The sequence below is a fragment of the Ranitomeya imitator genome, chromosome 1 (genome assembly GCF_032444005.1).
Source record: "Ranitomeya imitator isolate aRanImi1 chromosome 1, aRanImi1.pri, whole genome shotgun sequence".
Lineage (NCBI taxonomy): Eukaryota > Metazoa > Chordata > Amphibia > Anura > Dendrobatidae > Ranitomeya > Ranitomeya imitator.
Window position 1 is genome coordinate 985,137,628 of NC_091282.1, and position 25,966 is coordinate 985,163,593.

The 25,966-nt window shown below is 41.1% G+C and overlaps 1 protein-coding gene across 2 annotated transcripts in view; it reads left to right on the top strand.

Annotated features, from left to right (window-relative positions):
- Window positions 1–25,966, top strand: part of AFG2A (AFG2 AAA ATPase homolog A) — a 725,380-nt gene that overhangs the window by 130,656 nt on the left and 568,758 nt on the right. The window contains exon 14 of one of the 2 annotated variants that reach the window (XM_069743913.1): window positions 2,234–3,720. The exons of the other annotated variant lie outside the window; for it this stretch is intronic. Coding sequence (XP_069600014.1) covers window positions 2,234–2,243 — 10 coding nt within the window. The 3' untranslated portion in view covers window positions 2,244–3,720. Of the gene's footprint in view, window positions 1–2,233; window positions 3,721–25,966 lie in introns of those variants that run through there. 2 annotated transcript variants of the gene reach the window in all.

The window sequence follows — 25,966 nt, forward strand, 5'->3', positions numbered from 1 at the left end:
CATTCATGCTTTGGGTCTTCATGATTTTTTTTACTTTACTATTTAATTTTGACATAAATTTACAGTAAAATACAGAATGTTTCTTATGCAGTCGTATATGCTTTAGATGGTACATTTTAAGAAAGTGACTGCTTTAAAGGGGATATTTGAGACTTGAAAAAAAATGTGCCCAACTACTAATAGGCGTGTTGCTGCTAACAGAGACAACTACCTGACTGTTGTATCCGGTGGCGGTCATTGACCGATGCTGCCAGAGATTCAGCTACTCCCTGTCAACAGAGCAGTTTCTCTTCCTGTTGATAGAGTGGGACTATTGTCATGCTGATTGACTGGCAACTTCCCTCAAATATTCAGTGGAGAGCCAGCTGTCAATCAGCATGACGCCAGTCGTCCTGCCCTGTCAACAGGAAAAAGACAGCTGCTCTGTTAACGCGACGTCAGCAGAATTCTGTGACCGGTGGAGAACGGCACTGGAAGCTACAGGCAGGTAGGTAACAACTACCTGCCTGTTAGTGCTGCTGCATATTTTTTTTTCTTTTAAAGTCCTGAATATCCCTTTAATGATTTTTAGCCTTTTTTAGGATCATAGTAAGTGTAGAATTCTAATTAAATTTGCCTCGAGCTAACTAAATCAATAAATCAATCCTATACAAATAATAATAATAATTATAATTATTATTATTAATAATAGTAGTAAGCGTAAGTTCAGCATAGAGATTTCAGTACTATTACAGAACCACTTATGACTGGCACAGTACTAATTGACTTGTGCAAAGCCAATTCCCCAAGTGCACTGGTGAGTGGGGTCATAAACAGAACTCCATTACCCTCATGATAACATTCGCAAGGAGACTATTTGTGGGCATCTTTTATTTATTTTTCTCACTTTACTTAGCGATATATAACCTATGAGAAGAAACACCACACTGAAATGGAGAATTCAAATAATTTATTTAATTCTTAAAAACTCATGTAATTTATTTAATATAATATACATATAAAAATTCAGGGAAATAGCACAAGTAATCAGGTAAAGGGAAAGTCGGTGCATAAATAATGGTAAACCTGACATTATTATTGATGTTGATAAAGGTTAATGGATAGCAAAACACATTTAAAAAAATATAATAAGAATATTATATCATGAAAACCTGCAGATGGACATTAAATACTTATAAATATCAAGAACAATTCATATAATAAAATTGCAAGTGCTTAAAGATATCACTTTTCTCATACTGAATAGTGCACACTAAAATAAAAATGTAATCCACAGTGTATCAGATAAATTTATCAGGTTAGACTTGGGTTAGAATACCATTATAGTTGATGAATAGTGTTCCAAATTAGTCATGAAATACCCGCCCCCCTATTCTTGTTTAACACTTTTGCTTCCTCAGGGAATTCATATTTTTTAATTAATTATTAAAGTGTTTCTTATATTTTTGTTTTTGTAAATCGATACTCACTTATGTAGCACCATTAATTCCAATATGCTTAAAAGGAAACCGGAGCACCCAGAGAATACCCACACAAACACCAGAAGAACATACATAGTCCTTTGCAGATGTTGTCCTTGGTGGGATTTGAACCCAGGACCCCAGCACTGCAAGACTGCAGTGCTAACCACTGGGCCATCGTGCTGCCAATATACGGTACTATATATAGTAATTTAAAGGGAACCTGTCACCACTAAAATGCTATCAACCTGCAGATATATGTTTAATCTGCAGGTTAAGAGCGTTACTAACCTGGCCGGCGCCTGCACCTAGCCAAATGCTGCGAGGATAAAATGAACTTTATTCCCCCTGTCATCATTTAGTTACAGTCACGGGGGCAGCGCTGGCACTGGTTCAGTCACTGCTCTGAGTATACTGAGCAGCGGCTGTAACTACACCCCTGGCCATGACTGACACGCGCTCCATTGCTGTTGGTTAGGGCCTGAGGTGCCGTTATAGCCGATTAACCTTATCCGCAAATTCTCCTTGAGTTGGTGGTTTGTCCTTGATCCATTGTTGAGCAATAAGCTTCCTATCCATAAATTACGCCCTGCACACTACTGTTTTTGAATATATTTTTTTTATACTTTAGAAATATCATTCTCCTTTCTCTACTGAAAGTTTTGTTTGGCATGGGTAAATATCTATTTGGAAATGCAGCCATGTTGTTTTCTATGCTTGTTGTTATGAGGTATTTATGGGCAGATATTTAGCATTGTTTTTTTCTTAAAAAGGAGGATATGAACACAAAGTTTTAGACATTTTGATTACAAAGTACTCCTTCCAGTCACGGTCTACTGCGCCTCCTCCTTCAATCATTACAAGACTGCAGACTTCTATAACATCTGGACTTGGGCAGCTGAATATTCAATGAACTCATGGATTTTCCTTTTTCTACTACATATTATTTTCTAATTGATACTGTGCCATTTAGCATTTTTGAAAGCAGGCTGCAAAATTGTTCATCCAAGTTGTAGTCCATGTTTCTCAATTGACAATTGGTTAATTATTGGTATGTATAACATTTGATGGTGTGATATGCTATGTGGGTATCATTTTTGTGTATATTTCTATTTTACTTATTTTCATGGTGTTCTCTTGTAGAATGAGTTATTTGCTAATTGATGAATGGCTGTTGCTGCCATCTGCTATCAGCCCCCACAGTTCTGTATTGTTTGCTAAGATGCTAATGACATGTCGACCTAGCTTTTTGAAACAATGAGCCCCTGAGATCTTCCCCCTCCTGACCTGTGAATGAGGAGGGAGACTTAAAATATCAGTGAGGTGAGACACGGATCAGTTCTATGTGTGGAATGATGATGTATTCACAGCACCTCAGAGAGCAAGAAGAGTATATGGACTATGCTATCCTCTGTCTGCTGGATTGTTGGACTTTTATCCTGTTACTGAACTGCATTTGTGTTCTGGATATTTTATCCTTTGTGTGGTGGATCGTATATGAACCTTTTGTATTTTTGCCTAAATAAAGGTCTTGGGATTGTTCACTCTTCGCTGGCTCTGTTGATTGTGTAGTACCGGAGAAGGACCCCGTGACAACTGGTGGCAGCGGTGGGATCAACAGAGCGTAATCTAATGGGGAACCACCCACAGAGTGAGTACAGAAATTGGACTGTATAAAGTTTACAGGAGAAAGCCAGACACCTGGGCCTGAACTACCAGAGACTAAAGAGACCTTAATTGACCTACTGGTGGCTGCCAGCCCGGGCCACCTACTCCCATATGTCTGAAGGATGAGCACTGGAGACAAGGATCCAACCCCAAAAAGCCAGTGGGTGGTGTGGTACGAAGAAGAGATGGCGGTTCTGGGCCCAAGCGTCTCTCAGGAGTACAAGGAGGAGGTTGCTCGCAGGGCACAGCGGAGACAAGAAGCAATGGAGCTTGCAAAAGGGAGTAATGCAATGTGGAATGTAAACCCAACGATCCAGGAGCTTGTACGGATCACCCGTCCAGAGTTTAAGCCATTTGATGAGGCTTCCGGAGATGTGGAGGGGTTCTTCAAGGACTTTGAGCAGCAGTGTGCTGTGATGGAGGTGCCCCACTCTGGCTGGATGCCTTTGTTAGTGGAACTCCTGAACAGTAGCCTGGCGGAGGCTTACCGAACCATTGACTCACAGTGGAATCGGGATTATAACATTGTAAAGCAGGCTATCCTGGATTACCATGCTATCACCCCAGACTCGTATAGGGCCAAGTTCCGAGACCTCCCATGCACTACGGGGGGATCGTTTAGGATGTATGCACATAAAATGTCCCAGGCATGTCGGAGATGGCTGGAAGCAGAAAACGCCTTTACTGTGGAAGGATGTTATACAGGCGTTCCTTATATAACAATTTCTTTCCAATTGCCCCGCAGAGGTATGAAAATGGGTCCAGGAGCACATGCCGTGCACAGTGGATAGAGCTGCAGCCCTGGCCGATGATGCCCTTACTATCCGACCGCAATGGAGGAGGCTTCTGGACAATGAACCATGGCCTTCTCCCGCACCCTGTCCCCCTCCGATTATATCTGCCCTTCCACCTAGTCGCAAGCCGATGACAATCACGCCTCACAATCCTGGGCCCCAACAGTTCTGACCATGACCTGGGGGTATCACAGAGAGGAGATGTTATGGGTGTGGGCAATCTGGACATTTGCAGTCTGGCTGTCCCTCAAGAATTTGGAGGGAGCCCCACGCAGCCCCACTTCATCCAGTACATCTTGTGCACTCCATCCCTCCTGAGGAAAAGCTACCACCACCCCAGCAGAGCGGACCACCGACCACGGCACCATAGATACCCCTCCTGGAGTGTATGGACTCCGGCCTTTGTTCATCAGAAATACAGAGCAATGGCATTGCCACCTGCAGGATGTCTTAATTGATGGATACAAAGTGTCAGGATTTAGAGACACGGGGGCATTCCTGACTATCGCTGACCCCCGTGTGGTTCTACCCAAGACAATTCACCAGGGCCCTGGAATTCACATTGTCCTGGCGGTGGTTGTCCACAAATATATACAGCGAGCTTTGGTAAATTTGGATTCTGGTTTTGGAGAAAAACTGTGTTGGATTGGAGTTATGGGAGGACTTCCTGCAGAAATCCTCCTTGGAAATGACATTGGGGAGTTACAAAGTCATTTTGTGGGAGCAGAAGGTCCGTGGGCCTCTCACTCTTCTGAAGGAACAATTGGAGGGAGATATCGCAGATACCGGAATGCCCATCATTCCCTACGTTCTAGAGTTCAGAGACTGTCTTGCCCAGCTAGCTACCTTGGCTTATGAACATCAGCGAGCAGCCCAGTCCAGTCAAAAAGCCTGGTATGACCATAAAGCCAGGACCCGGGAATTTATGAACAAGTGCTCATGATTATTGCAACCCCTGCCACTGTACAAGGAACTATAAACAGTGGAGCAAAGTGGACTAAAGTAAGCAGGCCAGAGGTCTGTGTAGACCTCATAGCGTGCTCACTTATGAGGGGGGAGAGGTTGTGATAGTGTGATATGCTATGTGGGTATCATTTTTGTGTATATTTCTATTTTACTTATTTTCATGGTGTTCTCTTGTAGAAGGAGTTATTTGCTAATTGATGAATGGCTGTTGCTGCCATCTGATATCAGCCCCCACAGTTCTGTATTGTTTGCTAATATGCTAATGACATGTTGACCTAGCTTGTTGAAACAATGAGCCCCTGAGTCCTTCCCCCTCCTAACCTGTGAATGAGGAGGGAGACTTAAAATATCATTGAGGTGAGACACAGATCAATCCTGTGTGTGGAATTATGATGTGTTCACAGCACCTCAGAGAGCAAGAAGAGTATATGGACTATGCTATCCTCTGTCTGCTGGATTGTTGGACTTTTATCCTGTTACTGAACTGCATTTGTGTTCTGGACTATTTTATCCTTTGTGTGGTGGATCATATATGGACCTTTTGTATTTTTGCCTAAATAAAGGTCTTGGGATTGTTCACTCTTCGCTAGCTCTGTTGATTGTGTGGTATCGGAGAAGGACACCGTGACATAACATAATAGCACAGAATATCTATTATCCCCTTAAAGGGGTTTTCCCACAAGCAAAAGTATATTTTAATCAACAGCTCTTGGAATAGTAATAATTTTCACAATTGTATGTTTTAAATGAAATGTTCCTCTGCTGGGATAATCTTATAAATGTGCCCCTGCTGTGTACTGTTTAACGGCTGTGTCTGACCGTGCTGAAACATGGTCTGATCATACCACAGCTCCTGGGCAGGGGAGGAAGCGAAAGAGCATACAAACATTACAGTCTAAAAACATATTCAGTTGGTCTACCTTTTTAAACGATGAAAAGTAGTCACTGTGCTACTTTGCATTGTGGTGTGTACCACACTGAACATGGGTCAAAGAATGGAGATCAGAAAGAAAGTTATAGACAAACATGTTAAAGATAAAGGCTAGAAGACCATCTCTAAACAGATTGTTCCTATTACTACCGTTGCACAGAAGTTTAAGGTCTGTGGAACTGTAGCCAACCTCCATAGAAGTGGCTACATTGGAAAATTGATGACAGAGTTAGGTAATATGAGTAGTAACCGAAGAGCCCAGAACAACTTCAAAAAATATTAGAGGTGAACTTCGTGGTCAAGGTACATCACTACCAGATCATCGCTGCCTTGGTTAAATTGGATTTCATGGTAGAAGGTTGAGGTGGAAATAACTGATGAAAGCAAATCATAAAGTGATACTGGAATTTGACAAAATGCATATTGACACGCCACAAACCTTCTGTGAGAATATCCTTTGGACAGATGAGACAAAACTGGAACTTTTTGTCGATTATCAGCTCTATGTTCACAAACGCAAAAATTAAACATACAAAGAAAGAATATTGTACCTACTGTAAAACCTTGAGGCTCGGTTGTGTTTTGGGGCTGCTTTGCTTTATTTGCCATAGAATGTCTCTGCAGGATACAATGAAATTGCTAAACTATCAAGTTATTCTGGAGCGAAATGTGCTGCCCAGGTCTGAAAGTGTGGTCTGAGTCACAGATCATGGGTCTTCCAATAGGATAATGATCCAAAACACACCGCTAAATACACCCAAGAGTGGCTAAGAGTAAAGCAATGGCTAGTTTTCATTAGTTGGTATTCCGAAAACTTAAATTGAAAATTACTTTTGTCAATTTCAAGTTATTTTAATGACTATTGTGGGTTTTTCTTCAACAGAAGGGTACCAGCAATTTTGTCTGTGTGTATATATGTGGGTGTATATATACTGTATATACTCGTGTAAGTCAAGTTTTTCAGCGCTTTTTTTGTGCTGAAAACGCCACCCTCGGCTTATACACGAGTTATTGTCCAGAAAGCCGGAGGGGGAGCGGCGGAGCAGCAGCAGGAGGCTGTGGCTGTAACTGTGCAGCTGCTGAAGAGAACTGAATATTCATTTCTCTTAGGCTATGTGCACACGTTGCGGATTAGGCTTAGGAATTTCTGGTGCGGATTCTGCCTCTCCTTGCAGAAAACGCACCTGCGGATTTGTCGCGGTTTTTTGTGCAGTTCCGGTTTTCTATAATGGAATGGTTACAAAAACGCTGCAGATTCACAAAAAAAAGTGACATGCTACTACTTTTAAACCGCAGCGTTTCCGCAGCGGATTTTCCACAAAGTGTGCACAGCATTTTTTTTTTTCTCATTGATTTACATTGTACTGTGTATTGTATATTGTACTGCGTTTCTGCACTGCAAAAAATGCGGATCCGCAGAGAATCTGCAATGTGTGCGCATACCCTTATAGGGTACAATGACAGCTTCAGGTGAAACCGCCGGATTCCAGAAGACATCATAATCACCCTCCTTCGCGCCATCGCAGCATCTCGATAGTCCTGGCGGCTGCAGCTCTTCCTGTGCTAAGCGATCACATGCCACCGCTCAATAAGGTAATGAATATGCACACATATCCACTCCCATAGGCGTGGAGCGCATATTCATTACCTTAATGAGCGGTGCCACGTGATCGTTCAGCACAGGAAGAGCTGCCGGAGCCGAGACCAACGAGATGCTGCAACGTCGCGGAGGAGGATGAGTAGGATGGTTTTTTTTTTTTTTTTTGGAATAGGAAGCATGCATATCGGGACGGGGGGGGGGGGGGGGATGGAAGCCATGCATACAACAATGAAACAGGGGGGAGGGAGGGCATGCATACCAGGACAGGACGGGGATGAGCCATGCATACCAGGACAGGATGGGGAAGCCACGCACAGCAGGGCAGCTATGAGGGAAGCCGTGCATAGCAGGACAGGGATGAGGGGACAATGCATACCCGGCTTATACTCGAGTCAATAAGCTTACCCAGTTTTCCGTGGCAAAATTAGGTGCCTCGGCTTATACTCTGTTCGGCTTATACTAGAGTATATACAGTGTATAATATATATGGAAAATGAACTTGAGGGGTGAGAGAAAAGGGGATCCAGGCTCTGAGGGGATTGTGCAAAAATGTCTTAATGGATATGATTGATTTTTTTGTATGAAATAAGTGGCCATATCTTCAGTGCTGAGGTTGGTGATGGGGACCTCTACTTTAGGGCTTAAGTGGAAGTGAAAGGTTTCAAAGAGTCATTTTGGATTGAGCATATACAGATGCTTCTCACAAAATTAGAATATCATCAAAAAGTGAATTTATTTCAGTTCTTCAATACAAAAAGTGAAACTCGTATATTATATAGAGAGTCATTATAATCAGAGTGATCTATTTCAAGAGTTTATTTCTGTTAATGTTGATGATTATGGCTTAGAGCCAATGAAAACCCCAAAGCCATTATGTCAGTAAGTTAGAATACTTAACAAAAAACACCTTCAAAGGCTTCCTAAGCATTTCAAAAGGTCCCTTAGTCTGTTTCAGTAAGCTCCACAATCATGGGGAAGACTGCTGACTGGACAGATGTCCAGAAGGCAGTCATTGACAAACTTCACAAGGAGGGTAAGCCACAAAAGGTAATTGCTAAAGAAGCTGGCTGTTCACAGAGGGCCATAGCCAAGCATATTAATGGAAAGTGTGAAAGGAAATAATGTGGTAGAAAAAGGTGCACAAGCAACCGGGATAACCGCAGCCTAGAAAGGATTAAGAAAAGGCCAGTGAAAAATTTGGGGGAGATTCACAAGGAATAGACTGTTGCTGGAGTCATTGCTTCAAGAGCCACCAAGCAGACGTATGCAGGACATGGGCTACAAGTGTTGCATTCTTTGCGTCAAGCTACTCATGTCCAATAGACTACGCCAGAAGCGTCTTACCTGGGCCAAGGAGAAATGGACTGGACTGTTGCTCATTTGGAAATCATGTTCCCAGAGTCTGGTGGAAAAGTGGAGAGGCACACAATCCAAGCTGCTTGAGGTCTAGTGTGAAGTTTTCACAATCCGTTATGGTTTGGGGAGCCATGTCATCTGCTGGTGTAGGTCCACTGTGTTTTATTAAGACCAAAGTCAGCAGTCATCTACAAGGAAATTTTAGAGCACTTCATGCTTCCCTCTGCCGATAAGCTTTTTGGAGATGGAAATTTCATTCTCCTGCCGGACTTGGCACCTGTCCACGCTGCCAATAGTACCAATACCTGGTTTAAAAAGAACAGTATCACTGTGCTTGATTGGCCAGCAAACTCGCCTGACCTTAACCCCATAAAGAATCTATGGGGTATTGTTAAGAGGAAGCTGAAGGACACCAGATCCAACAATGCAGACGAGCTGAAGGCGTCTGTCAAAGCAGCCTGGGCTTCCATAACACTTCAGCAGTGCCACAGGTTGATCGCCTCCATGCCACGCATTGATGTAGTAATTGATGCAAATCAGCCCCGACCAAGTATTGAGTGTATTTCTGGAGCATACATTTCAGTAGGCCAACATTTTAAAATAATTTTTCAAGCTGGGGTTATAAAGTATTCCAATACTGAGATAATGACTTTTGGGTTTTCATTGGCTGTAAGCCATAATCATCAACATTAGCAGAAATAAACACTTGAAATAGATCACTCTGTCTGCAATGACTCTATATAATGAGTTTCACCTTTTGTATTGAAGAACTGAAATAAATTAACTTTTTGATGATATTCTAATTTTGTGAGAAGCATTTATATATTATGAACGTGTGTGTGTGTGTATATGTATGTACAGTGTGTGTGTATGTATGTATGTATGTACACATACAGATGTATTCCGAAACGGCCGTTGTCTGAACCTGCACACTCTTATCTTCACCCCCCCCGAGCCATTAAGGTTTTAAACTATGAATGAACAAAGGACAAACCATTTTAAGGATCGGTGAGTGCTGCCTATCTTTTCTTCGTTATATGGATTGCATTTCAATGTTTTTCGGAGGAGCACCTGAGATCCGGAGGCTAAGCTTCAACGAGTATTTTTCGTGTCAGGCACTCTGATTCAGTGAAGTTGGCAGTGCTGTCTACTATTTACCTCTTGAAAGACGTACATACATATGTATGTGTGTGTATATGTGTATGCATGTGTGAGTGTGTGTTCAAATCCCCTACTACCTTTTTCTCCTATTAAAATAAATCAATTTAAAAAATGAACACATTTGGTATCGCCGCAGTAAAAAAATGTGTTATCTATCAAAATATGAAATAAATTTACCTGAAAGGTAAATGTCATAACGAAAAAAACGGCCAGAAATGCATTTTAAGGTCACTTGTAGTGATGAGATAACATGTTATCTGAACATGCTCGGATCTTCTTAGAGTATCTTGGGCGTGCTCGGATATTATGTTTGAGTCTCTGCGGATACATGTTTTACAGCGGTACACAACCACAACACATGCAGGAATTGACTGTTTTGCAATTCCCCCATATGTTGAGGCTGTCTACTGCTGCAAAATATGTATCCTCAGGGACTCAAACTTAATATCTGAGCATGTTCACTACAACTTCGCTATAATCAAATTCAACTAACGCAAAGCAAACTGAAGTATGGCGTCAATAAAGCCAACATTTTCTTTCTATACATGTTTGATATCGCCTTAATTGTACTGAGCTGGAGAATCATGATTGAAAATAGTTTTTTTCAACAGAATGTATGTCGTAAAATAATCCCCCGAAAGTGTCAATATTGCATTGTTTTTCTAATTTCACCACACTTATTATTATTTTCCACTACAATGAATGATAAAAGAAATGGTGTCATTCAAAACTACATCTTGTCCTGTAAAAACACAAGCCATCAAGGAGAGTAATAAGAAAGCGGAAGCGGAAAAAAACGAAAATTTGTTGCGGAGGGAATGGGTTAAGGAAAGTGGTGAATGTTATCTAAGAACAGCAGGGCTTCAGAACAAAAAAGCTTTGGGCGAAAGTTCAAGTTTACTTTTATTTATTCTTGTATCCATAGTATTTTTTACAGTTTCCTTCCACCCTGCCTTGCAGCCTGTAGTATTGTTTTCTGTCCCCTTTGCCGACTTCATTCTTGGACTTAACATTACTTTCCCCTCCTGCTGAATTATGACACACTATTATTTTGTCAATCTGACCTTTGCTTCTTGTTCTCCACCTTTATCCTTACCCCTGCCTTCTTCTGCAAAGCTTGGCTAAATTAACCAAATGCAGTGAAAGTTGACATTATGTAACTTTCCTTCCCACCCACGCTAAAGAAAAGTCCGAAGTACTTAAGGAATTTCCTGATAGAAACGAGAATGGAATTTTAAAGCTGAACTCGCTTTTCTCATTTATCTCCATAAAACCTGCTCTCGTTTTCATATTTGGAGCAGTACAGGAAATGGTAAACTGCTGGTTTCTTTGGTGGGTTGATTAATAAAAAGTTAATTATTTTTTAGGAAAGAAAACCTTGCTGTCGTCATATTTTAAGAGGACACATCTGTTCTTTCAGCTCCAAAAATTTGGGAAGTACAAATACGTTCATTGTCAAATAAGAACCAGATGGGAGGTAAAATATGTAGCATAGTTCTCATTAAGATCATCAGAAATCAAATGGGGCAGGAACCTAGACATGGCACTTGTTAGGACAGACCTGGTTTTACAAGCTGATTTTGCACAGTAGGAATTTGAAAATGCATTAGAGATGCTAACAATTTGCTACCTCTGGAGATCAATTTCCTGCACTATTAGTGCTAGCCATGCTGAAGTTTTTAGGGAAACACCTGCCTACTTTGTCTCTGCTTTTCACATTCTCTCATGCCTCCTGGTTCCCTTTGCTGTAAATTAGTTTTTCAGGCCTTAAACAAGTCTGCTGCAATTTGTAGGGAATTATCTGAAACTGTAGAAGTCGATTCAGCAGAAATTCTATCAGCTGAAAAGGATTTTCAGTTGAACACCATAAGACTTTCTTTCTCATTCTTGGGTTAGATCTTCTTCTTATGGATGCCTCTTTGTATATGTAAACCTTCTGTGAAAACTAAACCTCTTCACTCACATGCAAGATGGATAATATTTTGGTAATCATTCGCATAATTCTGTTATAATGTGAAAGCAGTTCAACATCTAGTTATGTGTTAACACAAAATATTGAGTATTCCAAGTTGTATTCTTCCAACTTGTGGCATTTTCTTTTTCTTTTGTGAAGATTTTGGCAAATTAAAACACTAAAAAAAGGTACCTTAATAATTTGTTTTCCCATGTTAGTTCAAATAAGATAATCATAAATGATTGACTTTTATTTTAACTGTTTTTCTGTGAAAACAGAGGTTCATCAGCCCGCAGCTGCCACCAGACAGAGCTTAGCTGTTTCCTGCATATTGTTTTAAGTTAATCAATAATTAGACTGCACACCGTACTCTCCCATTTACATATTCATACTATAACCATCATTTAAAAAAAAGCCCAAACAACCTGCTCTGTTCCTTTATTTCACCGTAATTTTATAATTTTAGCTTACATGGATTATTGAAATGATTCAGTTTGTAAAACTATTCACCTCCGTAAAGTAAGGACTTTGTAGAATCTTCTTTTGCGGCAATTACAGCTGTAAGTCACTTTGGATAAGCCTCTATGATCTTTTCACATCTGGACGCTGGAATTTATGTCCATTCCTCAAGGCAAAACTGCTCCAGCTCCTTTGTTAGATGGTTTCCTATGGTGAACAGCAATTTTCAAGGCTGTCCACAGATTCTCAGTTGAATTAATTTCTGGGCTTTGACTAGGCCACTTAAAAACATTTACAAGTTTCCACTTTAACCACTCAAGTGATGTTTGTTTGTATGTTTTGTTGGAAGGTGAACCTCCATCCCAGTCTCAAATCATTGACCGACTGAAATAGATTATGCTTAAGAATATTGCCATGTTTAGCACCGTCCATCTTCTCCTCAACTTGGACCATTTTCCCTGTCCCTGCTGCACAAAAACATTCCCACTGCATGATACTGCCACCACCACATTTAACTGTCGGGATGTTGTTTTTGGGGTGCAGAGCTTTGTTGGTTTGGCATCAGACATAGTGTTTACCTTGGTGGCTAAAAAGTTTTGATTTTGGTCTCATCTGATGACAGCACCTTCCTTCAAACATTTCAGGTGTCCCCCACATGTATTTTGGCAAACTCAAAGCGAGCCTTACAATTTTTGTGTGTAAGTAAAGTCTTTTTTCTAACCACCTCTATGGAGTGTACAGCTTATTGTGATCGTATGGACCAATCATCCAGTCTCTACTTGGGAACTCTGCAGCTCCTTCAGGGTTAGCTTTGGTCTTTGTGCTGCCTCTCTGATTAATGTCCTCCTTACCCGGGCTGAGTGTTTTGGTGGGTAGCTCTCTCTTGGCCAGTTTGTTGTGGTACCATGTTCTTTCCACTTGATGATAATGGACTTTGATGTTGATCACACCCAATCCTGACTTGTTCTTCTCAAAAACTTTTGTCCCCAACATGTTTGGAGATCTCCTTGGTCTTCATGGTGTTGTTTGGTTAGTGGTGCCTCCTGCTTAATGATATTGCAGCCTCTGTGGCCTTTCAGAAAAGGTGTGTATATACTGGCCGATCATGTGACACTTAGATTTCGCTCAACATGTTATTTATGAAGGTAATTGCTTGCACCAGAAGTTTCTAGGGGCTTCATAGCAAAAGGGGTAAATACATATGCGCATGCCAATTTTTCGTTATTTGATCCCGTAAATTTAACTTATGCCTATATTTTTCTCACTTCACTTCACCAACTTAATTTATTTGGTGCTGATCGCATGGTCACACACAGATTGGGATTACAAAAATATTTAAATACAGGGTGCAATGTAACAAAATGGATAAAAAGCCAAGGGGAAGGGGGTGAATACTTTTGCAAGAAACTGTGTGTTTGTGTGTGTGTGTATATATATATATATATATATATATATATATATATATGTATGTATATATATATATATATATATTGTGTATATATAATGTGTATATATATATATATATTATGATGTGTGCAAAACTGTAAAGCGCTGCGGAATATGTTAGCGCTATATAAAAATAAAGATTATTATTATTTACTCTGCATAACAAAACATCCAAATTAGCTTAGAATTATATATATTGTAATATAATTTAGATGTTTTCTTATGCAGTGTAATTATCATTTATCACCCACAGTACTTGCTGTTCATTTATTCATATAAAAACAGTTAAAGGGAACCTGTCACCAGGTTTGGCTGCTATGAGTTACGGCCATCATCTTTGAGGGCTTATCTACAGCATTCTATAATGCTGTAGATAAGCCCCCAATCTGACCTGAGAGAGAAGAAAAATAACTTTTATTATACTCACCTGCGGGGCAGTCTGCTCCGATGGGTGTCTCAGGTCCTGGTCCGGCGTCTCCCATGTAATTGCAGTGCAGCCCTCCTGCTTGCTTTACAGGCTCCCCAACATCGCGCTCTTGCGCAGAAGTACTGTTACAGTGTGCAGGTGCTGGGCCTCTTTGACCTCTCTCGGCGCCTGCGCACTGCAGTACTTTGCTGTACCCTCAACAGGGCAGAGAAGTACGCCTGCGCAGGAGCGCGATGCCGAGGAGCCTGTTTACATGATGCACGGACGCGTCATCCACATGAAGCAAGCAGGAGGACAGGGATCGTAAGAAGATGGGAGGCACCGAATCAGTACCTGCGACACCCATTGGACCGTATTGCCCCCCTGGTGAGTGAAATAAAAGTTATTTTTCTTCTCTTGCAGGTCGAATCGGGGGATTATATACAGCATTTTAGAATGCTGTAGATAAGCCCTGAAAGGTGATGGCCGTAACTCGTATCAGCCACACCTGGTAACAGGTTCCCTTTAAACTATGCATTGGAATAACACCTATATGCAAGCTGTAGTATGACATGATCTGCAGATATTTTAATTATTCTTCTCCTTCTCATTTACCCTGTTGTTGGTAGATAATATTTCTATACATGCATTGGATTTCCATCATCCACCAGGGCTTGCATTTATGCAAAAAGATAACACAAAGAACAAGCAATAATTAAAATTCAAGAGTATCTGTCTCACAAAACCTGTAAAAAATAATCGTCATTGCGATCATCCCTTTGTTGCACATACCAGTCTAATGACCTGATTCTCATGCTTTGTAACTTGCTATCCTCTGATTTTTTTTTTAGTGAATGGTTACTTTTTTAGCATTTTGCCACTGCTATACATTTTGGAACTTCCTATCCCTTACTTCCAAGCATAGATTGCCCCCACCTGGAAAGGAAAACTCATTTCTGTTGTGCTTTATGCAATTTGATTGAAAAGACAATAATCCACCATACTTCCTGTAATCCTTCTCAGCGGTTCTGCTCTTAAAAACTGATTACACTTGACAACAGGCAGTAGACTGCAAGTTATACAGACATTAGGCATCTAGTAGTTAATACTTTTTTGGTGATTTTTAAATGAATTGATTTGCAGAATATCACATTGTTTGAATGAGGTCTACTTGTGTGAAAAGAATGACCATTTTACATTTTATGGTACTTCATTCAGCTTTACATTTTCCGTCCAAATTCTTCTAACAATTCAGTAGTTTCTTTGACATTGGTAGATACAAGATTTGTTACATCTTCGCTACAATGGACAGCCATTTATCCTCCCTACTTTAACTACAACTGCATTCAGAGATCATGATCGTCTGCCCAACATTTATGGCTAACTTTTGTCTCCATTACAGATTACTGGTGGATTTCTGTGCCTTTTGCCCAACCATTGATAGTTCTCTCTTTGGAGCCTAAACAGGATAACCTGAGTTGAAGCATTTAGATAAATATGCTGATTACATCCACAGTATATGTCCTTTTGTCCACAATGTCTCATTCATCTGAAACCCAAACAAGCCATCTTATCTATTGGATACGCCTGAAGCTTTGTCAGTATATAATGGTTTCCCCATCACATCATTTTGTTTTAAATGATAATTTAGCAATGTTATCCTTTAATTATAGATTCTTTACCCAGCTTTCATAGGCTGCTCCCAAAGCTGTTGTAATTATGCGGAACTCTTGCTATAAATAACGTGAAAGTGTTTAGTCTCGGCACTTCATGATTAAGCTCATCTCGTGCATGACAAATGTAGGAGTTGTTTTCCTAATGACTCTTTCCATCGTACATTAGTGCATGTCTACTAAGATGTTTTATCACTTTAGTAATAGTTTTTAGCTTTAGCCAACTTCTATACCATAATTTGTACGTGAAGTAATGTGTTTATTAAAGAGATGTGAAACATAGAAGTAATTAAAAAACAAAAAAAAACTAAACAAATTGAGATCAAAAGAAAAAAAAATCTCAGTATGCAAGGATTTCTGCAAGTATTAGCTAGTAAGGGTTTATCCAGAATAATATGCTGTACATGAGCAACAATACATGTAAAAGAAAGATGAATCCATTACAAATGGAGCAAGAAAGAATGGATAAACACTTTGGTGTCCATTTTCCATCCATTTTTGTTCTGTTCGGTATGGATTTTTATTTTTTTTCTAGAGGCGCCTCTGAACACCTTGCTTCGTGAGCATACGCGATGTTTAAATAACCAATCAGTTACCGGATGATATAACAGATAACCACTTGTATTGATCCATAAACTGCAATTTTTACAAATCTACGAGTCCACATTTTTTTCCAGGCCAAAAAGATTTAATGTAAAAAAAAATAATTATATATATATATATATATATATATATATATATATATATATATATATATATATATATATATACCGTATATACTCGAGTATAAGCCGACCTGAGTATAAGCCGACCCCCCTAATTTTGCCACAAAAAACTGGGAAAACCTATTGACTCGAGTATAAGCCTAGGGTGGAAATGCAGCAGCTACCGGTGAATTTCAAAAATAAAAATAGATCATTATTTCCCCATAGCTGTGCCATATAGTGCTCTGCGCCGTTCATATCTCCCCATAGCTGTGCCCCATATAGTGCTCTGCACTGTTCATATTCCCCCTTGGCTGTGCCATATAGTGCTCTGCAGCGTTCATATCTCCCCATAGCTGTGCCCCATACAGTGCTCTGCAGCGTTCATATCTCCCCATAGCTGTGCCCCATATATGCTCTGCAGCGTTCATATCTCCCCATAGCTGTGCCCCATATATGCTCTGCAGCGTTCATATCTCCCCATAGCTGTGCCCCATATATGCTCTGCAGCGTTCATATCTCCCCATAGCTGTGCCCCATACAGTGCTCTGCAGCGTTCATATCTCCCCATAGCTGTGCCCCATATATGCTCTGCAGCGTTCATATCTCCCCATAGCTGTGCCCCATATATGCTCTGCAGCGTTCATATATCCCCATAGATGCTCCACATAAATCTGTGCCATGGCCGCTGCTGCTGCAATAAAAAAAAAAAAAAAAAAAAGCCATACTCACCTCTCTTGATTGCAGCTCCCAGCGTCTGGTCCCGGCGTCTCTGCACTGACTGATCAGGCAGAGGGCGCCGCGCACACTATATGCGTCATCGCGCCCTCTGACCTGAACAGTCAGAGCGCAGATAGACGCCGGGAAGATGGAGGCGCCAGGAAGATGGAGCTGCGCCCGGCGGCTGGAACGCGGACAGGTGAATATTACATACTTGCCTAGTCCCAGCGATCCTGACGCTCCCTCTGCCTGTCACAGCTGTCTTCGGTGCCGCAGCTTCTTTCTCTATCAGCGGTCACCGTTACCGCTGATTAGAGAAATTAATAGGCGGCTCCACCCCTATGGGAGGTGGAGCCGCCTATTCATTTCTCTAATGAGCGGTCCCACGTGACCGCTGAACAGGGGAAGAAGCTGCAGCACAGAAGACCGTGGGACGGCAGGGACAGCGCCAGGATCGCTGGGACTAGGTAAGTATGCCTCAGCGCCCTCACCCGCCGACCCCACCGCTACCGTGACTCGAGTATAAGCCGAGAGGGGCACTTTCAGCCCAAAAATTTGGGCTGAAAATCTCGGCTTATACTCGAGTATATATGTGTGTGTATATATATATATATATATATATATATATATATGTGTATGTATATATATATATATATATATATATATATACACATGTATATATACACATGTATATATGTATGTATGTACCTAAAAAAAAAGATTGCAGCTTGATTGCAGTCATACAGGAGACCCATAAGGACAGTTCTATCCCCATTCAAATGAATGGATCCTGTACATTTTATTATTTTTGTTTTTGTAATCCCTAAAATGGATCCAAAAATGGAAACAACCACTGGGCATAGGAGCAAACCCTTAAATAGTTTGCTGAATCTACCCTAATTACTGAGCTTGCTGGTATTAAATCTAAAGTGTATGTCCAGCTTATCTGTCAGCCTGCCAGAGTAAAACCCCATTCTAATTGTTTTTCATGCACTCTAGCACTAGAGGAGGGAAAAGGAAGGTGATACAAACTACCTCTTGGGTCCCCTGTACAAGACTTCTCTTCTTCATTGGTTGACTTGCCATATGAGACAGTTTGCTGGTATTTTTGTTTTTAAGTATAGTATCCTATTAAAAGCCACAAAAGACAATGTTTATTCTTGGTTACTTTAGTGCAATGATGGTTTTTGTGACTGTTAAAGGGGTTATCCAGTACTCTGACAACCCATTCTGAATCCCTATGTTCCACCCTTTAGTAGCGTAACACCTATACTCTCTTCTGGTGCCGGCGCCATTCCAGCTGTGTCGGCACTGGCTTTCCCACGTGACATAATAATCATCTCTGCGGCCAATCAACAGTGACTTCACTCTACTCTCCTATGGACGTAATTGATATCCGTAGGATGTGAGAGCATAAGAAGCTTTCACTTCCTTTGAATGTGTTGATTTGCCTGAAGAATAAGGGAGTGAAGCCAGCGCTGATTGACAGCAGGGATCGTGTGACACAATAATGACACACTAGCCCAGAGAGCCAGTCCAGCACTGCTTTTATTTTTTACCTGGAGAAGGGGGATACATAGGGACCCAGAAGGGGTTGTCAGAGTAGTGGACAATTCTTTAAGTTAGTATATTCCCAGATTCTCTACCTGTATTTAGTGGCGTGAGCTGTATATATCCATATTTGGAGAGTTGGTCTGAATGAGACACTGTAGCAATGTATAAAGGGAGTCTATCTGTACAAAATGACTGTTCAAACCAAGCACAATGCTAGGTTCATCCTTGACATGGCCACACCCATGTACCCATGTTCCTACACCCATGTACTTGTTTTCCATCTATTTCCACCCTTCCATAACTCTTGGCAAGATAGAAATGACAGTCAAAGAATCATTGAAGAGGGGGCTTAGACAACAAACTATTAGATGAGAAGGCTCACTGAGCGGTTTGACCATGCCATCGGTGCAAGGAGCCACTCTGATTGGTTTGAACAGTTATTCTGTGCTGGGTGACATTTTTTATATTACTAATCATATTTAACTTGTTCGGCAGATCATCATTTACAGGCATCAGTCATGATGAAAATGTGTGATATCTGTTTTTAAGCACTTCAGAAAACGTTGTGGCAGTTGAGACAGATACGCCAGATTTGTTGACTATTTATGTACCCCAGTATGGACAGAATACTAGTGGGACTAAGACACTATGGAGCAGTAGAACATGGGAGATTTTAGAAAGTTTATAAATAGCGGAAAATAATTTAATGTGTTTTACATTTAATAGTCCAGTATAGTATATATCATTGATACATATGCGTCCATGGGCATCTGTATTGTTGCAGATGATTTAAAGAGCTTGCAGTGTTTCAGGAGGGAGATGGGTTAAATGTACCATCTGTTATTCTTTTAAACATTATTGATATGAAAGAAAAAAAAAATCTTGGCTGCCCTTTAAGAAGAATGTGCAAAGGAAATAATGTCCAGTGTTCCATGCCAGATTCCTTTCAGTTTGAAATATGGAAATCTTAGGCCCTGGCAGGAATGGCCTCGTACACCCGGGGCCTCGAAATGATTACATCAGGAAGCGAGGGGAAAAATGTGTTTTTCAGCACGTTTGGCACCAATTTACCAAGCCACTTTGTCCAAGAAATGTTTAAATTAAACGAATGCCTGAAAGCTACAGAATGTACTCCAAATGAAAGTAAGTCTGGAAAAGAACTATTGCTGTAAAGAAGCCAGGACTATTTATTAGAGAGTGCGTTCCTTGTATTTGCATTCAGTGCTTGATTCATAAATCCTCAGTTAGAATGACTATTAGGACTTGTAGCCATGCAAATGTTCCGGTCCGAGACTTCTGCAGATAAAGGTCCATTTATGTTATCAAGAATGAATCCCTCGACTGTTGTGATGAGGTTATAGATCAGTTGCATATGTTCAGATACAGGTAGTCTACCCAAAGAAAATAGATTAGTTTGGAGCTCTATTTATATGGACTAGCAATCTATCTGGTAAAGACTGTTTCACTTCTCTGTGCCACATTGAAATAATTACAAAAGACAATTTTTTTTTTACATATATATAAATAAAAGTAAAAAGAAAAAGTACATCCTAGATAGTATAATTAAAAATGTGAAATACGTATTTTTTAATACCCTTTTATACTGTGTTGTGATTGCCTAAAGGGGTTGTCCGGCCTAAAGCTAAACGTCTGCAGTCACACTGTGGCTGCAGACTTGTGAATCCTCAAATCACGTACACTGTGAGGATTCTCCGGCACTGGGAGCGGCTGTCATGTGACTCAAAGTATGCAATTAGCATACTCCTGGCCACATTACAACTAGACTGTTTCTGGCTTCACTCAATATACTTGCAATGAGCGAGGTTGCGTCCATCTAGTTGGAATGTGGACGGGAGTTTGAATAACGTATTCTTGTGGTGTCATGACCGCCGCACCCAGTGCCAGCGCCAGAGAATCTTCACAGCGTGCATTGCGTGCAATGGGAGGTTTCACAAGTCTTCAGTCACATAGAGTGAATTCAGACTTGTAGTTTTTAGTTACATGCCCAACTCCTGAGGCTGTCACTCCTAAGAGATTCTGATATTTCTGATTTTAGTTCCGACTTAACTATTAATTCCGCTACATATAACCCAAAACTGAGAATCTCTATTCTGTCCCTTCAGCTTTAAACCTATAAACGTCATCGTATGCCAGTATCGGAGTAAAATACATTTGCTGAAAGTAGTTCTAGGCTACCATGCACCAATGATCAAGGCCACTTTCAGGCTATGTGCACATGTTTAAGTATTTGCTTGCAGAAATTTCTGCAAGGTTTCTTTATCTCTTGGCAGCCAAATGCTGCAGCAAAAACGTGCGCTTTGCTGCAATTTTTGGTGCATTTTTGTATGCATTTTTGTATGTGTTTTTGCTTGCATTTTTGTACAGCAATGAAGGCTTTTTTTTTTTTTAGCCAAATAGAGGTATTAATAAAAAAACAAACAAGTTTTGTGATGTAATTTCTTGGTTCAAGACCACCTTTTTCATTCTGATACAGTAGCATCAGAGTAATAGGATTAGGGCTTCTTGTCAGCAGTTATCATTAACACCAAGCCCTAGGTTTAGGAATGAAAAGGTCAGCCCAACACCCTCATTACTAAGCCAGTAAGTTGACACAAACACAATCACAAACACACACACCTTGTCACCAGCCCATGTAGGAGAGTTAACATAATGAACCTACATAGGCTGTAACTAAACAGTGACTAAATTTAACCCCTTAGTGACAGAGCCAAATTTAAAAAATCTGACCAGTGTCACTTTGTGGTAATAACTCTGGAAAGCTTCAACAAATTCCAGTGCTTTTGAGATTTTGTTTTTTCGTGGCCCATTATACTTTATAATAATGGTAAATTTAGGTTGATATGGTTTGTGTTTATAAAAAAAAAATCAGAAATTTGACAAAAATGTAAAAAATAGCAGTTTTCAAACTTTGAATGATATTCCTTTATGAATATGACTAGATGGTGGCCCGATTCTAACGCATCGGGTATTCTAGAATATGTATGTAGTATATAGCACAGACCACGTAGTATACAGTGCCTACAAGTAGTATTCAACCCCCTGCAGATTTAGCAGGTTTAATAAGATGCAAATAAGTTAGAGCCTTCAAACTTCAAACAAGAGCAGGATTTATTAACAGATGCATAAATCTTACAAACCAAAAAGTTTTGTTGCTCAGTTAAATTTTTATAACTTTTAAACATAAAAGTGTGGGTCAATTATTATTCAACCCCTAGGTTTAATATTTTGTGGAATAACCTTTGTTTGCAATTACAGCTAATAATCGTCTTTTATAAGACCTGATCAGGCCGGCACAGGTCTCTGGAGTTATCTTGGCCCACTCCTCCATGCAGATCTTCTCCAAGTTATCTAGGTTCTTTGGGTGTCTCATGTGGACTTTAATCTTGAGCTCCTTCCACAAGTTTTCAATTGGGTTAAGGTCAGGAGACTGACTAGGCCACTGCAACACCTTGATTTTTTGCCTCTTAACCCAGGCCTTGGTTTTCTTGGCTGTGTGCTTTGGGTCGTTGTCTTGTTGGAAGATGAAATGACAACCCATCTTAAGATCCTTGATCGAGGAGCGGAGGTTCTTGGCCCAAATCTCCAGGTAGGCCGTGCTATCCATCTTCCCATGGATGCGGACCAGATGGCCAGGCCCCTTGGCTGAGAAACAGCCCCACAGTATGATGCTGCAACCACCATGCTTGACTGTACGGATGGTATTCTTGGGGTCGTATGCAGTGCCATCCAGTCTCCAAACGTCACGTGTGTGGTTGGCACCAAAGATCTCGATCTTGGTCTCATCAGACCAGAGAACCTTGAACCAGTCAGTCTCAGAGTCCTCCAAGTGATCATGAGCAAACTGTAGACGAGCCTTGACATGACGCTTTGAAAGTTAAGGTACCTTACGGGCTCGTCTGGAACAGAGACCATTGCGGTGGAGTACGTTACTAATGCTATTGACTGAAACCAATGTCCCTACTGCCATGAGATCTTCCCGGAGCTCCTTCCTTGTTGTCCTTGGGTTAGCCTTGACTCTTCGGACAAGCCTGGCCTCGGCACGGGAGGAAACTTTGAAAGGCTGTCCAGGCCGTGGAAGGCTAACAGTAGTTCCATAAGCCTTACACTTCCCGATGATGCTCCCAACAGTGGAGACAGGTAGGCCCAACTCCTTGGAAAGGGTTTTGTACCCCTTGCCAGCCTTGTGACCCTCCACGATCTTGTCTCTGATGGCCTTGGAATGCTCCTTTGTCTTTCCCATGTTGACCATGTATGAGTGCTGTTCACAAGTTTGGGGAGGGTCTTAAATAGTCAGAAAAGGCTGGAAAAATAGATAATTAATCCAAACATGTGAAGCTCATTGTTCTTTGTGCCTGAACTACTGCTTAATACTTTAGGGGAACCAAACAGAATTCAGGTGGGTTGAGGGGTTGAATAATAAATGACCCTCTGAAAAGACTTTTCACAATTTAAAAAAAAAAATAAACAAAGAAATAACATTCTTTTTTGCTGCAGTGCATTTCACACTTCCAGACTGATCTACAGTCCAAATGTCACAATGCCAAGTTAATTCCAAATGTGTAAACCTGCTAAATCTGCAGGGGGTTGAATACTACTTGTAGGCACTGTATAACACAGCCCATGCAGTATATGACACAGGCCACGTAGTATATAACACAGTCCACGTAGTATATTGCACAGCCACGTAGTATATAACACACCCCAAGTAGTATATAGCACAGCGACGTAGTATATAACACAGCCCACATATTATATTGCACAGCCACTTAGTATATAACAGACCCAACGTAGTATATAACACAGCCCACGCAGTATATAACACAGCCCACATAGTATATTGCACAGCCCACGCAGTATATAGCACAGCCCACGCAGTATATATCACAGCCTATGCAGTATATAACACAGCCCACGCAGTATATAACACAGCCCACGCAGTACAGTGGGGCAAAAAAGTATTTAGTCAGCAATAGTGCAAGTTCCACCACTTAAAAAGATGAGAGGCGTCTGTAATTTACATCATAGGTAGACCTCAACTATGGGAGACAAACTGAGAAACAAAATCCAGAAAATCACATTGTCTGTTTTTTTAACATTTTATTTGCATATTATGGTGGAAAATAAGTATTTGGTCAGAAACAAAATTTCATCTCAATACTTTGTAATATATCCTTTGTTGGCAATGACAGAGGTCAAACGTTTTCTGTAAGTCTTCACAAGGTTGCCACACACTGTTGTTGGTATGTTGGCCCATTCCTCCATGCAGATCTCCTCTAGTGCAGTGATGTTTTTGGCTTTTCGCTTGGCAACACGGACTTTCAACTCCCTCCAAAGGTTTTCTATAGGGTTGAGATCTGGAGACTGGCTAGGCCACTCCAGGACCTTGAAATGCTTCTTACGAAGCCACTCCTTCGTTGCCCTGGTGATGTGCTTTGGATCATTGTCATGTTGAAAGACCCAGCCACGTTTCATCTTCAATGCCCTTGCTGATGGAAGGAGGTTTGCACTCAAAATCTCACGATACATGGCCCCATTCATTCTTTCATGTACCCGGATCAGTCGTCCTGGCCCCTTTGCAGAGAAACAGCCCCAAAGCATGATGTTTCCACCACCATGCTTTACAGTAGGTATGGTGTTTGATGGATGCAACTCAGTATTCTTTTTCCTCCAAACACGACAAGTTGTGTTTCTACCAAACAGTTCCAGTTTGGTTTCATCAGACCATAGGACATTCTCCCAAAACTCCTCTGGATCATCCAAATGCTCTCTAGCAAACTTCAGACGGGCCCGGACATGTACTGGCTTAAGCAGTGGGACACGTCTGGCACTGCAGGATCTGAGTCCATGGTGGCGTAGTGTGTTACTTATGGTAGGCCTTGTTACATTGGTCCCAGCTCTCTGCAGTTCATTCACTAGGTCCCCCCGCGTGGTTCTGGGATTTTTGCTCACCGTTCTTGTGATCATTCTGACCCCACGGGGTGGAATTTTGCGTGGAGCCCCAGATCGAGGGAGATTATCAGTGGTCTTGTATGTCTTCCATTTTCTAATTATTGCTCCCACTGTTGATTTCTTCACTCCAAGCTGGTTGGCTATTGCAGATTCAGTCTTCCCAGCCTGGTGCAGGGCTACAATTTTGTTTCTGGTGTCCTTTGACAGCTCTTTGGTCTTCACCATAGTGGAGTTTGGAGTCAGACTGTTTGACGGTGTGCACAGGTGTCTTTTTATACTGATAACAAGTTTAAACAGGTGCCATTACTACAGGTAATGAGTGGAGGAAAGAGGAGACTCTTAAAGAAGTTACAGGTCTGTGAGAGCCAGAAATCTTGATTGTTTGTTTCTGACCAAATACTTATTTTCCTCTATAATATGCAAATAAAATGAAAAAAAAAAACAGACAATGTGATTTTCTGGATTTTTTTTTCTCAGTTTGTCTCCCATAGTTGAGGTCTACCTATGATGTAAATTACAGACGCCTCTCATCTTTTTAAGTGGTGGAACTTGCACTATTGCTGACTGACTAAATACTTTTTTGCCCCACTGTATATAGCACACCCCACGTAGCATATAGCACACCCCATGTAGTACATAGCACACCCCACGTAGTATATAGTACAGCGACGTAGTATATAACACAGCCCTTGTAGTATATAACAGCCCACGTAGTATATAGCAGTGTGGACACCATATCCCTGTTAACAAAACAATTAAAATAGAATATAGTTATATACTCACCTGGCGGCCCCCAGATCCAGGCCAGGCCTTTAGCGATACTCCTCGCGACGCTCCGTTCCCAGTGCCTTTCAGCAATAACCCGTGATCATGTAGCGGTCTTGCGAGAGCGCTACGTCGTCATCTCGCAAGACCGCTACGTGATCTCGAGTCATTGCCGCAATGCATTCTTGGGACCGGAGCGTCGCTGAACCGTCGCGAGGAGCGGGAAAGGGTGCCGCGGACGCCGGAAGGTGAGAATGTAATGTTTGTTTTTTTATTATTATTTTTAACATGATATGTTTTTACTATTGATTCTGCATAGGCAGCATCAATAGTAAAAAGTGAAGCGGTGTTTAACTCCCTCCCCAATATTGCTGATTGG